Source organism: Moschus berezovskii, chromosome 24, assembly GCF_049115385.1.
Source record: "Moschus berezovskii isolate FMDL1 chromosome 24, NW_MosBer_1.0, whole genome shotgun sequence".
Taxonomy (NCBI): domain Eukaryota; kingdom Metazoa; phylum Chordata; class Mammalia; order Artiodactyla; family Moschidae; genus Moschus; species Moschus berezovskii.
Genome location: NC_142483.1, coordinates 5,228,186 through 5,251,433, shown reverse-complemented (window position 1 = coordinate 5,251,433; position 23,248 = coordinate 5,228,186). Strand labels below are relative to the sequence as shown.

At 47.3% G+C, this 23,248-nt stretch overlaps 1 protein-coding gene across 2 annotated transcripts in view; it reads left to right on the top strand.

Annotated features, from left to right (window-relative positions):
• ATG7 (autophagy related 7) overlaps nt 1-23,248 on the top strand; it is a 259,273-nt gene that overhangs the window by 153,444 nt on the left and 82,581 nt on the right. The window contains exon 20 of one of the 2 annotated variants that reach the window (XM_088831925.1): nt 1-1,592. The exons of the other annotated variant lie outside the window; for it this stretch is intronic. Within the exon in view, the coding sequence (XP_088688051.1) occupies nt 1-84 (84 nt within the window). The 3' untranslated portion in view covers nt 85-1,592. Of the gene's footprint in view, nt 1,593-23,248 lie in introns of those variants that run through there. 2 annotated transcript variants of the gene reach the window in all.

The following is a 23,248-nucleotide window of genomic DNA, read 5'->3' as shown; positions in this document are numbered from 1 at the left end:
TTGACAGATCTCTGCCAGTTGAACTCCGGGGAGCTCCCCATCTCAAAGGGTGGTCTGATCGTACTTCAGACGATGGTGATGTGATGGCTAACTTCTGAGAGCTTGCTGCGTTCCAGATGTCTCAGTGAGCATTTATTTGGGTTATCTCATTTAGTCTTCACAAGCGTTTTATTTCACAGATGAGGAAATCAAGGTGCCTAGAGGCTAAGTTGCCCAAGCTGATGTAGCTAGTAAGTGTTGGAGCCAAATCATTTGGCTCCAAAACCTGTGTTTTTAACTATTACCTTACAGCAGCTCTATTTGTTGGACTTGCCTTAGAGTTAGTTAAATTCCTGTTCTAAATGGCAGGCCTTGTATGTTGGACCATGGTTTTCACCTCTCCTAAACCTGTCTTCTCTGGATAGGTGCTTTGGTGGATCGTCACGGTGCATGGGTCCTACCCCTTTGGGTCAGAAACTCAATCTTGCCAGAGCTTGAAGACTAACTCCCGATAGCCAAACTCATAAGAAACTGATATATAAAACACATTGTTACATTTGTTCTGTCTGCCACTTCCTGTCCATACATGGGGAGACAGTTAGTAGTTGGGAGGTTTCATGATCACCTCATGGGCCTGTGATCCCCCAGGAACTGAAGGATTTTGCTTTCCAGTAAGATCATCTTGCCAATCTCTGGACAAAGGCAGACACACGAACAAATGGTTGCAGAAACCCTGGGCTCCCTTTTTGAGACTCCACGTGGAACCTGATACCACTTATGAACAGTATTCTAGAGTCATGTAGATTTTCGCTTTCTTAATTAAGATGTGTCTCCCGACGTGGCTCCTGTGTCACTTTGATTGACATGGGAAGCCCCCCATATCCTCAGCTGCTTTTCTGCAGTCCCTTCAGTAACTAACTCCAACACACAGCCAGGGTCCTCCAGCACATGTCAGTTCTACTGATTCCGTTTTCCGAGGCTAACCTTATTTTCAGGATCTGCAGGGAGACCTCAGTATACCCACTCTGATGAGTGCTAAGTACAGTCATTATCGCAGGGGAACATCTCAAGCACCTTACTGGAAACCCAGGAGAAACATTGCTTTGATCTTCACGGCAGGAAGATGACAAACTGGGTGTATTTGAAAACAGGCTAAAACTTCTGAGTCATTACCGAGGAGCGTGTCTTTTGAAAAGGATCAGTCAAGTCTGTCTGCTTGATCAGTAGTGGTGAAGGGGAACATTGTAGGCCTGATCAGCATCCAGTGAGATGGATCCCTGGGTAGCATCTACCCAGCAGCGCTGAACCCAAAGGGAAGTGACGGGCCTCCTGGCCCGAGTGTCCGACTGGTACATGGGCCTCAGCCAGCTAATGCGAGTGTGGCTCTCGTGGCCAAGAGAGAACCCTGGGAGGTCTGCAAGTGTTTATTCTTGGATTGTGAGCAGCTAGAAGGCAGACGCTAGGTTTTACTCCAGTCTGTGATTCCAGCATATGGCATGGAAGCTAGCATGCCCCAGAAAATAACGAGTTTTTTTTGTTTTTTTGTTTTTTTTAATGAATGAGATTCCATTTATATGAAATATCCAGCATAAGCAAATCTATAGAGACATAAAACAGATGAGTGGTTGTCAGGAGATGGTGGGGGTGAAGGGAGAGTTGGGGGAAATCAGGATGAGTCCTGGGTTTTGGGGGGGGATGATGCAAATGTCCTGGAATTAGATAGTGGTGATGGTTTCTCAATTCTATGAAGACATATAAACCACAGAATTTTACACTTTAAACAGGGGAATCGTATGGTCTGTGAATTATGTGGCATGTGAGTTGTATCTCAACAAATTTAATTTTAAAATGAATGAGGACTTGTTGCTGGTAGGGATGTAAAATAGCACAGGACTTTTGGAAGACAGTCGGGCAGCTTCTTACAAAACAAGTTGTCTGTTCTTAGTTGATGACTCAGGATTGTGCTCCTAGGTACTTATTCAAAGGAGTTGGGAACTGATGTCCCCACAAAACCTGCACAGGAGTGTTTAGGGGAGCTGTGTAATAGAGTCACCCAAACCAGAAGCGACCAAGGCGTCCTTCAGTAGGTGAATGGATTAAAAAAAAAAAACAGAGGTACACTCATCCAGTGGAATATTACTCAGCAGTGAAAAGAGATGAACCATGAAATGACAAAAGGACATGGAGGAGCTTTAAATGCATGTCAATAAGTGAACGACCTCAGTCTGAAAAGGCTGCTTACTGCGTAATTACTCGGGTGATATCACATTCTGGAGAAGGCGAAACTGTAGAAATAGTTTAAAGATCAGTGGTTGCCCGGGGCTCAGGAGGAGGAAGGAAGGGCTAAGTAGGTGGCCCAAAGGAGGTTTTCATGACATAGTCTGTACAACACTGTAGTGATGAGCACATGCCTGAACCTACGAAACTATAAAACCAGAGTGAACCCCGATGTGAAATACGGGCTGGAGTTGATAATAACGTATCACGAGTGTTCCCATCGGTTGTAACGGGTGTGCCGCACTAACGTGAGAGGTTAATAATAAGGAAACTGTGAGGCTTGAGGAGAGAACACATGGAACTCCGCTCCATTTTCTGTAAATCTAAAACTTCCCTTGAAGTCTGTTAACTTGAAAAGTAGCAACAAAAATTAAAACGGCAGACACTTAACGTTCATGCCATGCAGTACTGCCATTGGTATTATTTGCTTCAAGTTTTTCTTTAAGGTAAAAGAAATGTTCCAGATGAAGCCCCCACTTGACTTCCCTCACCCTTCCCAAGGGAAACCACTGCGACTAGTGCATACCCTCACTTTTATATTTTTTATATATTTTTATATTTGAATTGTATTTTCCAGGTGTTTACAAACAATACATAAGTTGCATAAGCTATGTTTTGCAACTTGCATTTTTCATTCAACCTGATGCTTTAAAGACCTGTCCATGTTGCTAAATATAGGTCTAATGCTTTTATCTTTTAAAAAAATTGTTTAACTCTAGTATCATATTTTCATGTATATACGTTGCTGCTGCTGCTAAGTCACTTCAGTCGTGTCCGACTCTGTGTGACCCCATAGACGGAAGCCCACCAGGCTCCCCCGTCCCTGGGATTCTCCAGGTAAGAACACTGGAGTGGGTTGCCATTTCCTTCTCCAGTGTGTGAAAGTGAAAAGTGAAAGTGAAGTCGCTCAGTCGTGTCCGACCCTTAGCGACCCCATGGACTGCAGCCCACCAGGCTCCTCCATCCATGGGATTTTCCAGGCAAGAGTACTGGAGTGGCTTGCCATTGCCTTCTCCGAGTAGTTACTTCATGTTATTTTTCCATTTCTCTGTTGATGAATGTTTAGATTATTTCTGATTTTGTTATTATCACCAGTGCTGCAATAAAATAGTTTTTGACATAAAAAAAAAAATAAAATGAATGAGAAGGCAGAACCCATAAGAAAGCCCACTAGACATTACACAAATGAAAGGGGTAAGACCAGGGCATTCTAAAAAGCAAACTCATTCACACTGATCTGATCTGTTAGAGTCCCAGCGAGTTAACTCTTGAGGAATAGAGGACCACTTACCAAGCTTGTGTTTACATAATCAGCCAACTAGTTATTACGTAGGCTTGAGATACGTAATAAGGACCATTTTAAAAGCCGAGTCACCTTAGGGTTGGAAAGTTGTTAGCACTGGGGAACTGAGGTTTATAGAGAGGAGATGAACACTTTTCTGAAACACAAATATTGTAGATACTAGTGTCCAGACCCATTTTCTTCAGTATTTTGTATGCACAGTAACATCTCTAGGTTGCCAACAGCATTCCACAATTCACCAGCATTCACTGAGCACCCAGTGCATGTCCGCTGCCAGCCCACGGGAGGACCAGTTCTTGTCTGCTCAAAGTGTCCAGCCTCCTGGGCTCCAGGAAGCACAGTGCCATTCCAGCGGGGGACAGGCCGACTTACCGCTGAACTGAGCAGTCTGTTAAAACCCTGAAAGGATATTGAAAACAAACAGCTCTTCCTTGCTTACCAAGCATGGAGTACCTACAGCCCATGCCTGAAGAGTTGTTGTTTAGTAGCTCAGCCATGTCCGATTGTTTTGCAACTCCATGGATTATAGTCCATCAGGCTCCTCTGTCCGTGGGATTTCCCAGGCACTGATACTGGATTGGGTTGCCATTTCCTTCTCCAGGGGATCTGCCTGATCCAGGGATCAAACCTACCTCTCCTGCATCTCCTGCATTGCAGGCAGATTCTTTATCACCAAGCCATGAGGGAAGCCCTGCCTAATGAGAGCCACGCTCAAACTGGAAGATTCGTTGTACAGTTAAAGGAGGGGTGGTCAGTTTGACATTGAGGGGGGCTGCAAGTTTTCTGGATCCCAGGAGAAGAGAACAGATCAAGTCATGGGCCTTCTTGTCATGTGGCCTGAGCCCTGACTGTTGTTGAAACGTGAAAAGTCTGGTCCACAACCTTTATTAACATTTTTTTCCCACCTAGAAAAAAGCCAAGAAATTTCAGAGTAGTTCTCAGGGTAATCCAGAATCATCTTCTCAAAAAAAAAAAAAAAAAAAGAAGGTAATCCCAGAGAGCTCAGAGGGATAAAAAGATGCGCTTGCTGAAAAGAATATTTCCCAACCTCTGCTAGCCCTTGGAGCCAACAAAAGGAAAACCTCTGCCTGTGTTTAATGAGTGAGAGAGCACAGCTCGAAATGGGTGGAGAAGGAGGCTATTTAAAAGACCCTAAAGTGCTGCAGCTGTTCTGGCTAATTTCTCTCATCTTAGCGATGTTCCAAGCCCTTTGTCTTCTCTGTGGGGCAAATTCATCTGGCTCTCCCATGAGTCATCCTGCCCACAAATAATCTTTCTCGGAGTAGCCCTTATGAAAATAGACAATTCACATTGCATTGTGTGAATTGGCAATGTTTGTCCTTTCCCTGGGTGGGCCGCGCTGCGTCTGCTCCGCCTGCATCCACACACGGCAGAGCTTTCTGAGGCCCGAGCACGCCCTGAGCTGCGTAACAGGGGAGTGCAGAGGGAGACTTCGGAACCCCAAATCTGAGGCAGGTGAAGAAGGCTGCAGACAGCAGGCCCCCATCCCTCCTCCAGGCATCTAGATCTCATAGGTGGCACCTTGGCCACAGAGGTTTCATGAGAATTATCTATGAAAAAGTAGACAGCATCAGAGGAAATTCTGTGTCATTAAACGTTACTAGCATTTCAACTTGGACCTTGCCAAATGTGGCTTTTCCTCTTTAGTATTTTCTTCTCTATCTGGGCAGCAGATCTGACCAACCAGCATTCTTATTTAAAATTTCCCTAGAGAGACACTGAGCCCTTTGAAGTAGAGACTAGAATGAATCTATGTTGTTTTTGCTTCTTAGCAAAATTCCCTCTTTCCCTATTGATTTTCATCTGAGAGCCCATCCTAGACCTCTGCTCTCATCCTGTGTGCTTTTTCTGGTGGAGTTGACTCCCGCTTTGGTTCAGGGTTGGAGTCTATAATTGAGGGCCCGGATAGTCACTCTCTCCTATCCCTCCAGTCATGATGATTGGTGCAGAAATGGGCGTATGACCCAGTGACAGCCGTGGGATCCAATGAGACTTGCGCTAGGAGGCGGGGCTAGGACTGGGGGCGTTGCCAGAATGAGCTCTGGGCTGGGGCAGCCTTCTAGTGCTCCTGAATGGAGAGCCAGTTTGCACTTGGAAACCACACATGGAAGAGAGTTGAGTCTCTGTGAGCTGAGAGAGGGAGAGGGTCAGGACAGTCACGGCCTTATCCTCCAAGGCCCGAATTGAGCTGCTCTGAGGGTGCCATTATCTTGGTTTCTCAGCCTGTGAGCCAGGTCTCCTTTTGCCTTGAGTAAAGCAAGGTCAAGGGGGCCACAGAGGATGTGATGGTTGGATGGCATCATCTCAATGGACATGAGTTTGAGCAAGCTCTGGGAGATGGTAAAGGACAGGGAAGCCTGGCATGCTGCAGTCTGTGGGGTCACAAAGAATCAGACATGATTTAGCAACTGAACAACAGAAGCAAGGTTGAGCTTCCTGTCGCTCACAACCAGGAGTTCCAGCTCATTCAGGGGCAGCGTCTTAGTCAGCCCCAGCACCTGGCAGAGTGCCTGGAATGTAGAGGAAGCTCAGTATGTGTTTACTGCACAAAGTCTCTTTCAGTTGAACAGATGTTCGTTGAACACTCATGAGGAACCTAGCCTGGTTCTGGATCTTACAGGACCGCACTGTCCAATACAGCAGCCGCTGGCCACATGTGGCTCTTTAACTGCACGTTTAAATTGGTGAAAATTCAATTTAAAAAAGCTTCAGATCCTAAAGTCACACCCTCCACATCTCGAGTGCTCAGTAGCCACAGGTGGCGGGTGACCACCATCCTGGACAAAACAGGGAACATTCTCATCGTTGCAGAAAGCTCTCGAGGACAGTGCTACTGCAGAGATACAGACATGCACAAGACTCAGAACATGCCTCCAAGAAGCTATATCTTGCCTTCCTTAGGGGATCTAAATCCCTGGGGGCAGAAGGGAAAAATAAGCCCATTTTTCTTGATACTCCACCCAGTCCCCAGCCACCATGTCTGCCCAACCAGAAACACAGGCACTACTTGGACGTGAAAATGTAATACAAAGAGGCAGAGACTTGCGAAGTTCCCTTTCTTCTTTAACCCTGATTTTTGTCACCTCTTCCTGTTTCTGCTGCTTCTGCTCTCTTTTCTAACAGTGTCTGGCCTCTCTGAGCCCCAGTGGTAGAGGGGGGACCCATCTGCAAATGCAGGTCTTTAATGTACAGCCGCCCCAGGTGTGAGCGGCCCGAGAGGGATGTATTTTGGGGCACTAAGCAGACTCAGCATCCACCGTGTCTCCTTCCGGACAACACTGTGCAACGCCCTGTGCTGCAGAGACAGGTCAGCTCTGGGGCATGACTACCTCCCCGCGCGGGACTTCCCAGGGCCCTTGCTCACTCATCACCAACAATTACAATGTTTACAGACACAGTAAAAGCCATTAAGATGAAAAGCCGTCTTCCTGCTGTTCCTTCCTTGATCAAACCCGGAGAAGACCGCTTCCACAAAGGGGAGGACCGATGCCAGGTTTATAACACGGAGGCGCTGCAGCTGCCTTTGGGTCCACCTTAAGACGAGATCAGAGTTTGTTGTTGTTTTTTCCCAACTCTTCCACTGGGAAGAGCTGTGCTCTGGAGGCCGCACTGTCAGTAACCCGGCCCCTCTCTCAGTTGGTAAATCACTGGGCTTGATGAGCAGCGGCTTTGAAGTGAGCGGCGCGGCACCTCTGTTGATTCTGCGGCAGCAGATGGCAGCCGTGGGTGATGACGGGCAGGAGGCAGAGGGCCGAGCTTCCCGGGATGAAAGGGACGTTTCACATGGGAGACAACCGGGGTCCCTCCTTGGGGGTATAATTGGCCCTTCGTGCATTGTAATCAAGGGTTCTCCCAGCACCGAGAAGAGTTGTTCTTCCCAGTTTAATCAGTGCTAAATGCATGGAAGAGTTTACATTCTGATGGAGGGAAATCAGGGTTCCAGCAAATATAATATCCCCACGTTGTGGAGGATTTAATAGACACGTCATGACTTCTAGTTTGGGGATGACAGGTAGATTTCAGCTTATGCCCCTCTTACCTGTTGTTCTTGGCCACTTGAAGGGCTGGGTCAGGAAGGATTTTTTGAGTCAGTTTCAGGGTCAGCAAGGAACATGGTCACAGAAGCAGGAAAGATGGTCTTGTCATGAGTACCTAAGATAGTGAAGACGGCTGTTTGTTCTAGGATATTTGTGTGTCGGATATTTGTTCTAGGTCTTGAGCTCTAGGACGTCAGGGACACTTCTTTTTTTCTTTAATTAAAAAAAAATATTTTTAAAAATCTTTAGGCCGCACTGCACAGCATGTGTGATCTTAACTCCCTGACCAGGGATGGAACCTGCACCCGCTGTATTGGTAGCATGGAGTCTTAACCACAGACCACCAGGGAAGTCCCCAGGGACATTTCTTAATAGAATAGTTCTCAGGATCCAGCACATTGCCTCATGTAGTAATTAACCATTAAGTATACACTGGATAAACGAGCGATTCGACTTCCTAGTTTTAGAATGGGCCCGTGATTCTAAGTGAATGACACATGTTAAAGGCTTTAATGGTAAAGCCTTTTGCAACAGAAGTATTTCCCAGAGAACTTGGTGTTTTTTTTTAATAGATCTACTGCCTTGATTTTTTTTAAAAAACCCTCTATTTTGCTATAATAAAACAATAAATTTCAAGAATTTCAAAATTAAAAACTGAGTAAATGTCCTCATTTTCTATTTCAGTTGTCTCGAGAGGAACCTTGGCATCTTAGAATAGAAGCCTGACAGGTTTAGGTTTTCCTTACAGCTCAGCCGCTAACCCACCATGTGACCTTAAGCTGGTCACTTCCCTCTGGGTCTCAGTGTCCTCTGTAAAGTGAGAGAGTTGCAGTCGGTGAGCTCTTGGATTCTGCAAATCAGAATAGGGGATGAGAAAGAGAACTGGTTTCAGCAACATAATCTGTCTTTGGCGTAGCTGATAGCTTCTCTGATTCCAGCTTCACTTTCTGTCGAAGGAGCAGTGATCCTGGAGAAATGTAGGGCAGGGGTGTGTGTGTGTGACATTTTTAATGATGAACCACGACAGTAAAATGAGTCTTTTTTGGTGTCTCCAGAAAGTTACATAGATTTGCCTTGTTTTCCAAGAGGACTGTGGTATGTGTAATATACAAAAATGTAATATATCACCTCAAACTCATGTCTTGGCTGGCATTCAGCATGAAGAATCTGACAGTTATGTTTTTTTCTTATATTTATGTACATTCTACCTGATTCTAAAAAGAATATTTAAGATGGTTATAGTCAAAACCATAGACTAAATCTAAAAGCCTTTAGGATGAGATTAAAAGGACAAAAGCCAAGTTTTGTGTTTTTAGAGTCATTGTTTTAGGAAACAAAAACTAAGGGAAACTTCCAAAGTTGAACATGGAGTGTAACTCCGTGGTTCCTGGCAGCCAGAGCGAATAGGGAGGTAACCAGCTGCCTTGTCTTCCTTGTCTGATAACAACCGGGGTGATTGGCTGTGGCTGGAAACAACGGAGAATGCAGGCACAGTTGGCAGCCTGCCAGGCCTGTTCAAAGAGCCTCTTATATTACCAAGGCGATAGCCATCAGTTAATGATCGATAATGGCTATTTTACTAACTGTTTGGGGGGACTTTCACCAGACCACCACACAAAATAATAGGAGCTGATGCTTACTTTTTTCGTACTTATGTGCCAGACACTGTTCTAAGCTCTTTATCTAATAGTAACACATCAAATCCTTAAAACATCTCTGTGAGGTAGGAACAGCGCTCTGAGGCCCGTGGTCTTACCCACTGCACCGTGCTGCCTCTCTCACCTCTGAGATCATGCGGAGATTTCGCTTGGCACCAATCACCCAGCTCAACTCCCAGGGTCTAAGCCTTCTCAGGACAGAGCGTCTCATTTAAGGGAACAATTACCAGGTAGACCTTAGGCAGCTGCCGTAGCCTCGTAGCCTCGGCTACCTAATTGGGCGGGTCAGTTGTTTGCTCACTGAGTTAAGTAGTTCTTCCCACATTGTTTTAAGTTGGCAGGTTGCATTTTAAAGGAACAGTGTGGGCTCCGTCTAGGCATTCTTTCCCTCGTCTCAGTGTTGGTAAGGTCACATCATACACCCGCCACCTTGTCCTCAAGTATCTTTCACCTGCATCAGGGGTGCCAACCTCCTCGTTCAGGAGGGCGGCTCCCTGGGAAGCTGTGTTGAGAAGGGGTCTCAGGCCTGATTCAGACGTGATGAGAGAGGTTCATGGCTGAGTCGTCACATCTGCCGTGGGCAAGCACGAGTGCATGTCTTTGCCAGCCATTGTCTAGTTCAAGGTCAGGGCTTCCCTCTGCACCCTGTGGCTTCTGAGATGATTTTCCCTTCAAGAGGAGAAGAGAATGGAGTGGTTCACATAATTGACATAGTTCCTTAATTCATTGCCCAACAATCTATTGAATTCTCTCTTTGTACAAGACACATAGTAAAAAGATGAATAAGTCTTAAGTCTCTTTCTCCAAAAATTTTTTTTGTAGCCACAGACATATAAATTTAACAAATCATTTCCATACAATGAGGTAATGCTTATGAAGTGCTGTGGTAAGGGCAGACAGGCATCACAGAGATGGTGCCAGTGAGCCCAAACCCGATTCAGTCCTGTCTATGGGCCCCGTGAGGGAGTGTGTTTTGACAGCCACTGGGCTTCCCTCGTAGCTCAGACAGTAAAGAATCTGCCTGCGGTGCAGGAGACCCAGGTTCAATCCCTGGATCGGGAAGATCCCCTGGAGGAGGTCTTGGCAACCCACTCCAGTGTTCTTGCCTGGAGAATCCCGTGGACAGAGGAGCCTGGTGGGCTACAGTCCATGGGATCACAAAGAGTAGGACACGGCTGAATGAATTTCACTTTTGGCAGAGCCAGTGTCCCCAAGCTTCTTGGGCAGCTGTCGTATTCATTGAGCATACAGCACCGTCGTTAGCAGGCCGTCTCTCGGGTCTGGATGCAGTTACTCACCCAGGAACAGAGGGTAAAACGGAGTCTGTCATGACTGGTCAGTATTTCTCAAGGTTGGCTATGAGTAAGCACTTCGAGAAGGATGAAGCCAGGGATCTAGGGAGTCAGTCCTGGGGAGGTGGAGTCGGACGCTAAAAGGGAAAGGCAGAAAGGCCAGAGATGAGCCAGCATCTCTGTGTGAACTAGGAAATACCCAGACGTGTGACAACCATAGGAGACAGTGATGGAGTCAGAAATGGCACCCCTGGGGCCGAAGAACCCCAAACGAAGTCATTTTGAAGCTGACCTTTGATTTCAGAGAGAGCTTTGCCCTAATCATGTCTAGGATTTCCACAGATTATTTTCCCTTCTCACTGCCTGGTGAAGACAGGCATCCCAAATCCGCTCAGAGGCAGGTGAGGGAGACCCAGCCTGTGTGTGGTCTGAGATGGCACGGTGAATAATCAAAGACTCCCAGGATGGCACTTCATCTCTCTTACCCCACACTTGTTCTTCGGTTTAACGCTGAGCCTGAGGAGAATTCTCAGTGGTTTTAAGAAAATAATGAAGCTTTATACTATGCTTAATCACCAGGAAACAAAACATTGCAGCCGAGAGGACACTGTGGAAATCACTTCGTCCGGTGCTCTTGTTCCGAGATGTGGACTCCGAATCTAGGAGTCAGCTCCAAATAACACGGGGGGTTCAAGTGTTAAGCTGCCTCAGCCCTCGCTGTGCGTTTTTCTAAGTGGAAGTGCCTGCAGGAGCGGTTTAAGAGTCTCTGCTCCTCCTCCTGGGACTCACTATAAGACATCTTTGCGGATGGTGCAGTGTGAAATAATCTGCCTGCAAGGCAGGAGATGCAGGTTCAGTCCTCGGGTCAGGAAGATCCCCTTGAAGAGGGAATGGCAACCCACTTCAGGATTCTTGCCTGGAGTATCCCATGGACAGAGGAGCCTGGAGGGCTACAGTCCATGGGGTCACAAAGAGTCAGACACGGCTGAGCAGCTAAGTGCACACAAAGAACTTCTAAAGCTCTTTCATTCATGCGCTCAGCAAGCATTGTTTCACAGTTGCAAAGTACCGGGCATGGACACGGCCTCTGGGAACACAGCAGTGAAGAAAGTGAAGGCTCTGTCCGTGTGGAAGTTAGTGTTCTAGAGACATTTAGCTTCACTGAGACTCATCTAGAGGATGTATTAATAGGCTCCCTTGCTATTAATACACTTGCACCTGTGCTCAGTCACCCACCACGTAAGAAGTCTGCTGGGGCCCTGGGCAGTCCCCCGCCCGCAGCCTGCACCTGAGTTCTGGGCCTTTATGAGGGGCCCTGGCTCCCCAGCCTCCACCCCGTATGTAGGTTTCTACCCGTTTATCCGACTCTTCCATTTCCCTGACAGCCGCTCACTTGAGTTTGCAGCAGAAACTTCAGCGTCCTCCGTTCTAAAGGACTCAGATGGCTGACCAGAAGCACACGTGGCCTCCCTTTAGGGTGTCGCATGGCAGTTCTGCTGTCCTCATCTGCTTCCGGGAGAATCCACTGGCACAGAAGCATCTCTCCACTGCCCCTTTAGTGACGTTGCAAGAAATAGTATCTCCAGTAAGCCATGCTTCCCTAAGGCCTCTAAACCCTCAGCTTTGTTAAACCAGTCATTTTACCACCTTGTAATTGCAATTGTGAGTGAACTTTTCTTTTTTTCCACCCCAGAAGGGGTATTTCTCATCCTTATCTGCATCTAGACTTGGGAGATGCAGGTAGAGGCTACATCTAGACTCTCCACGGCTGGTACCCTTTCTAAATTATCCAGAACACTGTTGGCTTCAAGTGACACACAGCCAACTTGAATCATCAGAGAAGGGAAGTCATGGGGCACTGAACACAATGACAGGAAAGGTGGGTCAAGCAGACCTCGGGGGAAGCTGCAGTTTCAGGGCAGCACGGACAGCTGTTCTCCCTGGAGGCGGGCGTCTTCCCCCAGGCAGGAAGCGTGGCCGCTGGCAGCTTCAGGCACCTGATGCGGACCAGCCCCCGACCCAGGTCCAGAACTCACGGCCCAGCTTGCATCTCTTCCTTATATGGGGGTCAGCCAGATTGAGCCAGAGAGGTGGGGTCTGAAAAGGAACACGGTTGGCACGAGGGGAGGAAGATACTGGCCATTGCCAGGAGACGGGAAGTGCTGGGCAAGCAGAACCGAAAGTGTTGGTACAAACCTGACTGCACCAGGAGAGGGATGACGAAGTGATTTGAGCAGCGAGAGGCATGATGCGCGTTTGAAAAATAATACATGTTCAGTGAGGGCACCCCTCACCGGCTTTCCCTTCGCTGACCCTCCTGATCGATGGACTCCGTGCCCCCTTGGTGCAGCACGATCTGGTGCCCACGGGAGGCGGGATGCTCCCAGCCCGCAGGCTGGTTTCCAGGACACCCTGTGCTTTTCTGCTCCCACCGGCTGAGGCACACGCTCTCCAGGAGTCACTCGTGTTTCTTGCCAGACCTGGAAACGCCAGATGGACTTATGGTTGTAATTATACCATTTAAGTAAATATCCCCAAAGTGGGGGAAAAAAGGTGCACAAAAGAAAGTTATTTCTATGAAAATCAATTTTAGTTCAGGAAGATTCAATGACAGTAACTAGAAGCAACGACTATTCTGCAGTGGGGAGAGGGTTAGACCTTTTATTCCAGAACAGGTTCTAGAGTCTAATCCCCTCTATACAAATTCTGTGTGTTCAGTCACTCAGTTATGTCCAACTCTTTTGCAACCCCGTGGACTGTAGCCCACCAGGCTCCTCTGTCCATGGGATTCTCCAGGCAAGAATACTGGAATAGACTGCCATTTCCTTCTCCAGGGGATCTTCCCAACCCAGGGATCGAACCCATGTCTCTTCCATCTCCTGCATTGGCAGGTGGATTCTTTACCACTGCACCACCTGGGAAGCCAAATTCTAGCTCACCAGTAACAAGCTGTGCAACCTTGGGCAAGTAGTGGGACCTTCCTGAGACAGAGACCCTGTACTGTAAAATGGAAATACCAATAACTTTGTCAGGGGATTCTAAACACTAAGATAATGTATTTACAACACTGAGCACAGTTCCTGGCACATAGTAAGCACTCAAAAATGGGACCACTGTCACAGTCCTTATAGTTAACACTCACAATTTGAAGTGAGACATGTAGGTTTACGCTGTTGCACACTGCCCATGTCAAGTGATCTAGTGAGAGGATGTCATTTCCGTTAAAGAATTTAATAAATGTCTTTCTGGTAATAACAGAAGTCAGTGTTTGACCATAGAGATAAATTATTCGTTACTTATCAAGTCAACATGTGAAAATTTAAATAATATCGTTAATGTAAAAGCTACCTCTGATTCCCTTTGCTACACAGCAGAAACTAACACAACATTGTAAATCAACTATACACCAATTAAAAAAAATTTAAATAACAAAGTAAATTAAAGAAAAGGCTGCCTCCGTGAAAATGTGGTTTGTTAGGATGGATCTGTAATACATCCTTCTCTAATGTGTGTCCCGTGTGTGCTTAGTTGCTCAGTCATGGCCGACTCTGCGACCCCTTGGACTGTAGCCCACCAGGCTCCTCTGTCCATGGGATTCTCCAGGCAAGAGTACTGGAGTGGGTTGCCATGACCTCCTCTGGGGGATCTTCCCGACCCAGGGATTGAACCCACATCTCCTGCATTGCAGGCATATTCTTTATCCGCTGAGCCATCTGGGAAAACCCCTTCCCTAATATGAGGCTTTTATAAAAGTTACAAAGCCAAGGATGTGAAGCAGGGGAAATTTGGAAAGTCTCCAAGTGCATAAGAACCCCGTTGTCGGCCCTACTCATAGCTTTGCTTTCTGGATCTGTGTTCTAGAAGCTGCGATATTCTTTTCATTTGTGCCTTTCACAGAAGGCAGTAAAATTTAGTTCTAATTATATTTAGGGCATCTGGATCCTCGTCAGCGTTTCTGGCTCCGTTTTAGAACCTAAAGTCTGCGGCTTATTCCTAATGTGGAAAATGGAGTAATCCCCCAGGCCTGAGAAGAGGAGCTCCAGCATCCAGGCTGCCGTTACTATAGCGAGACGCTGCCTCAGACATCACAAGACTTGTTATACAAGGAAACATGATTACAGTGGATTAGAGAAACTTGCCAGGGCCTTGAAGGATTTATTACTTTTTGAATTCTGAATGAGACATAAATGTGCTTTTCCCCTTTTAATTTTGGACCCCATACGGAGAAGGTGGAAAAAAAAAATCCTTAAGCAAATTCTAGAATGCTTAGCTGCTAGCGCTGGGTTGGATGTCGTATCCAAGTCATATTGCAAAGGGCACGAATACTTGGCAGAGATGCAAAACAGTCACTCTTTTCTCTCTGCACTGCCAAGATCGTTACTGCCCTGTCTCCCAGTGGGAGAAAAACGCAGCTCTTTGGGGAGTCTTCTGGAAGGCAGCGTGGTGTAATGGAAAAAGCAATGCACTCGGAGGCATGAGGCCTGGACTGCGGCTTCCACATTTATAAGCTCTGTGATTTTTGAACAGGTTACATTCTCTGTGTCCTTTTATGAAATATCAGAACAGTAATTCCTATCTCTGGCTTCCCAGGTGGCTCAGATGGTAAAGAATCCACCTGCCAATGCAGGAGACGCAGATTGATCCCTGGGTGGGAAGATCCCTTGGAGGAGGAAATGGCAACCCACTCCAGTATTCTTGCCTGGGGAATCCCAAGGACGTAGGAGCCTGGCGGGCTGCAGTCCATGGGGTTTCAAAAGAGTTGGACATGACTGAGCAACTGAACACACACACACACAGTATTCCCATCCCAGAGAGAGACTTTAAGGTTTAAAGTATGTTAAATATCGCATATAGAATCTCAGATATTTTTAGCACTGCTGTCAAAATGGTGCCAGTAGCCTTACTCGTATGAGTTCATTGATCTTAGAATTTTGCTGTTGACCCTAAAAGAGACACTTATTTAAAAAACATAAAGGTGGTCTCTCACCTATGTATCCTCCAAATTGTTTGATGTCTCTGAATATTAACGAGAGGTGTAGCAGTTAGGAACAATTGAGGAGCCAGACAGACCCGAGTTTCACTCCGTACTAGCTGTGAGACTTTGAACAGTTTACCTACCTTCGCTTATCCTCAGTTTCCTAATCTGTATATTTTTCTTTGGATATGAAAATAGTACCTCAAGCATTCTCTGTCCCCTTTACCCTGTTTTATTTTCTGTATGGCGTTTATCGCCGTCTGCAGTCTGTGTTTACCTTCCGTCTTCTACTCCAGCACCCAGGCTTAAGGGCAAAGACTTTATTATGTCTTGTTTACCATTTACGTGTCTTGACGAGGTTAGTGAGTGGTACACTACTGTTGTTTATCCTTTTGACCTTTGACTTCTATTTTTAAAAAAAGTTCCCCTCCTGGTGTCATGGCTAAATTTATATACAGTAGCCAAGTTAGCAACTGGGCAGAGTTGCTTTCTGTTTGGAAATACCTGTGTGCTTACAGTCGGGCTTCTGTTTCCTGAAGCTGCTTACCCGGCCTTCCATGGCACAGTTTGACGTATGACATCAGAAGATTGACAGGCCGAAGTCTGACTCAGGGATTCAGCAAGGAAAGAGCAGGACTTTTCAGCCCGGCTCGCCCTCCGAGGCAGGGCTGGACAGGACTCAGAAAGGTCTTGGGTTTCAATGTATCTAGGAAGGTATTTAGCAAATTATTTTTAACCATTCGGATTTGGTGCAGATCACGCAAGGAGTCCCCCTGCCCAAAGCATCCTCTTTGGCTTTTATCTGCTCAGCACGAGGGAAACCACTGAAGAGCCCAAGGTTTCCCACCTCAGGGAGAGGCAGTGCAGACAGGTGAATATTCAGGCTCTGAGTGTCACGGCCTTCATTAGCCCTTTCCCCCCGAAGGGGTGCGATTCATGGCCACAAGCTGTGTGAACCCCAAGGAAGGAGCTCTTGACCCTCCGGCCTCATTCTTTCAGGCCCTATGAACTGGTTCTTCTAAATTCCTATTGGACTGAGATAGACTTAGAGGGTGAGGTGGGGACTGTTCCCAAACACCCACCCAGGGGTTGCATACAAAAGGTTGCACATGTGTGTTTTACGGGGGGAGGATTTGTGTCATTAAATCCTGAGGAGATAGATACGTTAGGTCTGAAATAGGTCTGGAACCGCGGCCCTAAGTGGACCTGAGATATTTTCACAGCACTCGCAGACTCTGCAGCTCTGCCCAGGCACTCAGAGCTCTCTGTTTGGGTTGAGGATGGAAACGCTGAAGCAGTGCACAGCTGCCCAGTCTTGTTGGACTTCTGCATCACGGTTCGCTCATCTCTTACTGAGTTTGCTCTTTGCACAAACAATTAAGCCAGGCCCATTGGAATCCAAGTCCTGACTTGTCAGCAGAGGGCTTGGTTGAAGAAGTTCTGCAAACAAGATATGTCCACGGATTTGGCTTTAAGGATACAGTAAAGCCGCATCACCATCAAGCCTATCTGTTTGTCAAGAGTTCCTTCCTTCAGTCACAAAGCCCTCCCCAGCCATTCCCACACTCTCAGACGAGGAACCAGGATCCATTTGACCTTTTCACCCCAGAGCTGCAGGACGAGAGCTGCATTTCTGCCTCCAGTAGCACCAATATCCCTCTTGTCCTACCCCTTTCTCCGCAGCCTGACTGGAGTCCTCAGGGGCCTTCAGAGGTCATGTTCATGTGCTTTAACTACCACAAAAAGTGTTTCTGTCTTGTTCTTTCAACAAAACTCTATTGACTGTAAGCTCTGGAAATCCCTGGCAAGTGAGAAGCCACTGCTTGGCATGAGGATGTCTTTGTGTCTTTGTAGTGTGTAATGAAGTCTGCTTCGTCTTCCATAGGAGCCTAGCAGCTTCTGTGTACTGTTCATCGCGTGCCAGTTCTGTGCAGAGCACTCTGAAACTTGCCATATTTAACCCTTTTGTTGTTCAGTCCCTAAGTTGTGTCCAACCATTTGTGACCCCATGGACTGCAGCATGCCCTGTTCCCATCCTTCACTGTCTCCCAGAGTTTGCTCAGATTCGTGTCCATGGAGTCGGTGATGCTGTCTGATCATCTCATCCTCTGCTGCCCCTTTTTCTTTTGCCATCAGTCTTTTCCAGCATCAGGGTCTTCTCCAAAAAGTAACTCTTTGCGTCACGTGGCCAGAGTGTTGGAGCTTCCGCTTTAGTCCTTCCAATGAATATTCAGGACTGTTTTCCTTTCATCTCCTTGCAGTCTAAGGGACTCTCAAGAGTCTTCTCCAGCACACAGATCAAAGGCATCCAGTTCTTCAGTGCTCAGTCTTCTTTATGGTTCAACTCTCATATCGGCACATGACTACTGGAAAAACCATAGCTTTGACTATGCAGACCTTTGTCGGCAAAGTAATGTCTCTGCTTTTTAGTATTCAGTCGAGATTGGTCATAGGTTTTCTTCCAAGGAGCAAGCATCTTTTAATTTCATGGCTGCAGTCACTGTCCTTAGTGATTTTGGAGCCCAAGAAAATAAGATCTGTCACTGCTTCCACTTTTTCTCCATCTGTTTACTATGAAGTGATGGGACCGGATGCCATGATCTTAATTTTAATACTGAGTTTCAAGCCAGCTTTTTCACCCTTCTCTTTCACTCTCATCAAGAGGCTCTTTAGTTCCTCTTCACTTTCTGCCATTAGAGTGGTATCATTTGTATATCTAAGGTTGTTGATATTTCTCCCAGCAGTCTTGATTCCAGCTTGTGTTTCATCCAGCCCAATGTTTTGCATGATGTATTCTGCCTATAGGTTAAATAAGCAGGGTGACAATGTACAGCCTTGTCGTACTCCTTTCCCAGTTTTGAACCTGAACGTTGTTCCATGTCTGGTTCTAACTGTTGCTTCTTGATCTGCATATAGGTTTCTCAGGAGACAGATAAGGTGGTCTGGTATTCCCACCTCTTTAAGAATTTTCCATAGTTTGTTGATCCACAGTGTCAGTGAAGTGTAATCAGTGAGGCAGAGTTAGACGTTTCCTGGAAGTCCCCAGCTTTCTCCATAATCCAACAAATATTCGCAATTTGATCTCTTTTTAAACTGAGCCTGTATGTCTGGAAGTTCTCTGTTCATGTACTATTGAAGCCTAGCTCAAAGGATTTTGAGCGTGACCCTATTAGCATATGAGATGAGCGCAATTGTACGATAGTTAGAACATTCTTTGGCATTGCCCTTCTTTGGGACTCGAATGAAAACTGAGCTTTTCCAGTCCTGTGGCCACTGCTGAATTTTCCAGATTTGCTGATATTAAGTGCAGCACTTTAACTCCATCATCTTTTAGGATTTTAAATAGTTCAGCTGGAATTCCGTCACTTCTACTAACTTTGTTCATAGTAATGCTTCCTAAGATCCACTTGACTTCACATTCCAGGATGTCTGGCTCTACATAAGTGACTACACCATTGTGGTTATCCAGGTCATTAAGACCTTTCTGTATAATTCTTCTGTGTATTCTTGCCACCTCTTGTTAATCTCTTCGGCTTCTGTTAGGTCCATACCATTTCTGTCCTTTATTGTACCCATCCTTACATGAAATGTTCCCTTGATATCTCCAATTTTCTGGAAGAGATCGCTAGACTTTCCCATTCTGTTGTTTTCCTCTATTTCTTTTCATTACGAAGGGCTTCTTATCTCTCCATGCTTTTCTTTGAAACTCTGCATTCAATTGGGTATATCATTCCCTTTCTCTCTTGCCTTTTGCTTCTCTTATTATCTCAGCTATTTGTAAAGCCTTCTCAAACAACCACTTTGCCTTCTATCATTTCTTTTTCTTGGGGATGGTTTTGATCACTGCCTCCTGTACAGTATTATGAACCTCCGTCCATAGTTCTTCAGGCAGTCTGTCTACCAGGTCTAATGCCTTGAATCTATTCATCACCTCCACGGTATAATCATAAGGACTCTGATTTAGGTCGTACCTGAATGTCCTAGTGATTTTCCCTGCTTCCTTCAATGTAAGCCTGAATTTTGCAGTAAGAGTTTAATCCTTATCCTGTGGTAAATGACAGTGTTCCCGTTTTGAAGAGGAGAAAGTTGGGGTTCAGAGAAATGTCGTGAGTGATCAGGTCTAAAGTTCAGATGTAGGATCCTGTGGCGAGGGGGCACCTGGCGAGCTGCCAGCGGGTCCGGACCTGGGCCTTCCCTGAAGCCGAGCCCCGTGGGTGGATGGGATTTAGGGATGGGAAGGGAACTTCGGATGGAGCTGCTGGGATCCAAAGTCTGAGGAAGCACGGGCACTTAGGACCTCTCCCCAAATTCCTCTGACTCAATCTTTGTCATCTAAGATGCAGACGATCTGCCCAAGCAGCGTTCTTCTCAAGTCATCTGAAGGCCGTTGGTTTTCAGTGCTCTCTGAGTTAGGATTGTAGACTCTTTCCTTCTCTTACAGCCTGGCTATTCTCCGTCAGAGTCCACACGGTCATTTCCCATCAGTGAGCACAGGCTTCAGTCTCCCTCCCCTCCAGTCTGCCCTCCACACAGGTCACCCCTCCTTGAGTGGCACACACAGTTACTCAGGGACTCCTAGAGGCTCAGCTTTGGCCCCAGGATCCAATCTGTCTCTCAGGGCAGACGAGCCTGGCTCCAGCCTACCTTCCGAGCTCCGTCCTCCCGCCCTGGACCACCGGTGCTCCCCGCCGCCCCTCTGCTCTTGTTCTTCCCTCCCGGCAAGCACCTCTGGATCCTTTCTGAAGGGTCCCTTCTCACACTCGTCACCCTGGATCGTAATTACTTGTTAGCTTCCTGAGAATGAGGACCACGTCTCCAGCATCTCCGTGTCCTCAGTGCCTGCCATAATGCCTGGCACATACTAGAAGCGTTCTGGAAAGAACAAGTGAATTTTTGACTCTGACAGGAGGTGAGGGTGGAAGATCAGTGACGTGGTCAGTAGAAGGTCTCCCCCGTCCACAGAGACCTCACCGAGACCTCGTTGATATTCCGTCAGTATTTGGTCAAGTGCAGTTGCTGGTCCAATAAGAGCCGGTGCTTCCCCCCGGTATCTCACGTGCTCTACTCTTTAAGAGAACTCAGAAGAGTACTTCGCAGGCTGCCTCTTTAGAGAAGTCCTTTAGGATTGAAGTCTACAAGATTACTTCCTATATCAGCCAGGCCTCCTTGGTTGAAAGTTAGAGACTAACTCAAAGAGACTTAAGCAAACATGGGGATTCATTTGTTCAACTAACTGAAAAATTTCATGGCTGAATCTAGCCTTAGGCACTACTAGGTCCGAGTTTTCAAAAAACGTCAGCCATGACCTTTCCGCCTCCTCCCTTGCCTGGCTGGTCTCTGCACCGCTTGGTTCTCAGGCAGGCTCTCTCCGCAAGAGGGCAAGTTGGCACTGGGAGCCCCAGGGGTAGCGACTTCCTGGCGACGCTGTCCTGTCCCGCTTCGCTGGTCACTGGCGGCCCGCTCACCGCGGTGGGACAGAGGGAGCTCTCGCTGCCCAGGTCCAGGACGTGTTCTCATCACCGTGGTGCGTGGGGTGCATGACCCACGCAGATCACGTGAGCTGAGAGCCAGGGAGAGCTCGGTAAGAAATCAGAAACCTGGCATCTATCACAGAGATGGTGATGCAGGCTGAGCCGGGCAGGGCTACCTGTCTGCTGTGGCTACATCTCCTTTCTTTTCTGTCACGGATATTTCTAATGTTCCTCTTATTTCCGAGAGCTAGATGGGATGATGGGCCCCAGGCAGGTGGCTTATCTTCTCCTTTTTTTTTTCTTTGGTAAATATCTGTCCCCTGGGATTAATAAGAATAGCCAGTCGAGTGCTGCCTTTGACTGACTTTTCACCCTAGCCTCGTGACGGGTCCAGCAGCCCCCGGGTTTGTGTCGCGGCCTTGGAGTGCCAGACGGAGAGGTGTGAGCACAGCGCTTGCGTGAGGGCCTGTGTCTCTTGATAAAATCACGGAATACTCACATGCCCAGTGGTTTTGAAACTAGAATCCTGCCATGAGTTCCCTGATACTGTATAGATTTAAAGCAAACAGTTTGGGAGTTCCCCGGCAGTCCAGTGCTTAGGACTCAGTGATTTCACTGCTGTGGCCCTGGGTTCAGTCCCTGGTCAGGGAACTAAGATCCTGGAAACTGCATGACCAAAAAAAAAAATTATAATAACGTAAAAAGTAAGTAAATACTCTTCTCAGGAACACACTTTCTTTCTGCGGTTAGCCCGTGATTTCTCACGTTCGGTGACTTTCCTACTGATACTCGACTCTGACAGCCACGTGTCACTGTGATCAGGCCATGGAGCGCACGCACCGGCTGGTCCTTCTTACATGAGGCGTAATAACAAGCCGTCATGGCACAGAACAGGGCCTTGTTCCGTGTCTCCCATTTGCTCCCTTGCCTTCTCCCTGCCACTCTTCATGTGCTGGTTTCCTGGCATGCTTTCCACCCGTTTGCTTGTCACCTAGGAAGTGTTTTCTGAGCTCCTACCACCCAACCAGATGGAGATTTTATTTTATTTTTTTGAGTGCCTACTTTCTGTTCAGTACATCAATAGGCCTCCTTTGCAAATCATCCTATTTATTTGTCATAGCAACCTTTTGAGGGATGGGTATCATTCTCACCACTTAAAAGAGGTGGGATTTAAGGTAAAGAAAGGTTAAGAATTTAAGATTGTATGCCAGTTAGGTTCCTTCTATCTGAACCCAACTGGCACATATATAAATGTTAAATCAAGGCTTTATTTTAGAATGTGACCTTGGCCCCGGTTTCACAGTGTGCTGATCCGCTATTTAGTCTATTCTGTGCTGTACATTGAGACATCTGTGTGTCCTCACATTTCTTTTGAACCCAGAAACCTTGGTCAGCCCCAGATAGCGTTACACACGTGTTCACCCTCAGGTCTGCTGCCTTTCGGATCCTGTGAACTCACTGATAAGCACTGGTCCCACTTACAAGCCCTTCATGATACATCTGATCTGGCGAGACAGTGGCCAAGGCTCGATTTTTATCTGCACCCTAGTCGTCTGCCCCTTGGTTGAACTCCGTGCAGGGCAGTTCAGCTGCAGCTGAGTGTCTGGGAGGTGGAGTGGCCTGTGGGTGATGTTCTGGGGGTAGACAGCATGTTCACTCAGCGTCTGCTACGTGCTGGCTTCCTTCCAAGCACTGGGGGTGCAGTAGTAGTCCAGGCAGATGTGTTTTCCATGTTTTCCCAGGGCTTGCATCTAGTTTCACAGACAAACAAAAAAAGCAACGTTCAGCTAGTGATGAGCACAGAGGTGAGAAGGAAACAGGGTGCTGTTGAGTTACAGTGAATTGGAGTGGGGAGGGAGGGGGGCGCAGTGTCAGGGGTTAGACCCAGCTTAGGCTGGCGGGTGGGCAGAGGCGGCTTCTGAGCTGAGACCTGAACCCAGAGGAGGTGGCCAGACCACCTGGGGGCGGAGCTGGGAGGCTGAGTGATCACCCCAGGCAGAGGCCTAGGTTGGGAGCAAGCTCCTTCAGTCTGAGAAATGGGGGTTGGGGGGGCAATGTTACCAGCCTGGCAGAAGTACCATGAGAGTGGTAGGAAGTGAGGGGGGCGCGGTGGGGAGCAAGTGACATGGGCTCTCGGGGGCCGTGAGAAAGCCGGCATCAGTCACGAGGTGACAGGGAAGGGTGGGCGTTTCCCTATGTCTCAGCTGCGGTGTTGGGACTGGACCGGGTGCAGAA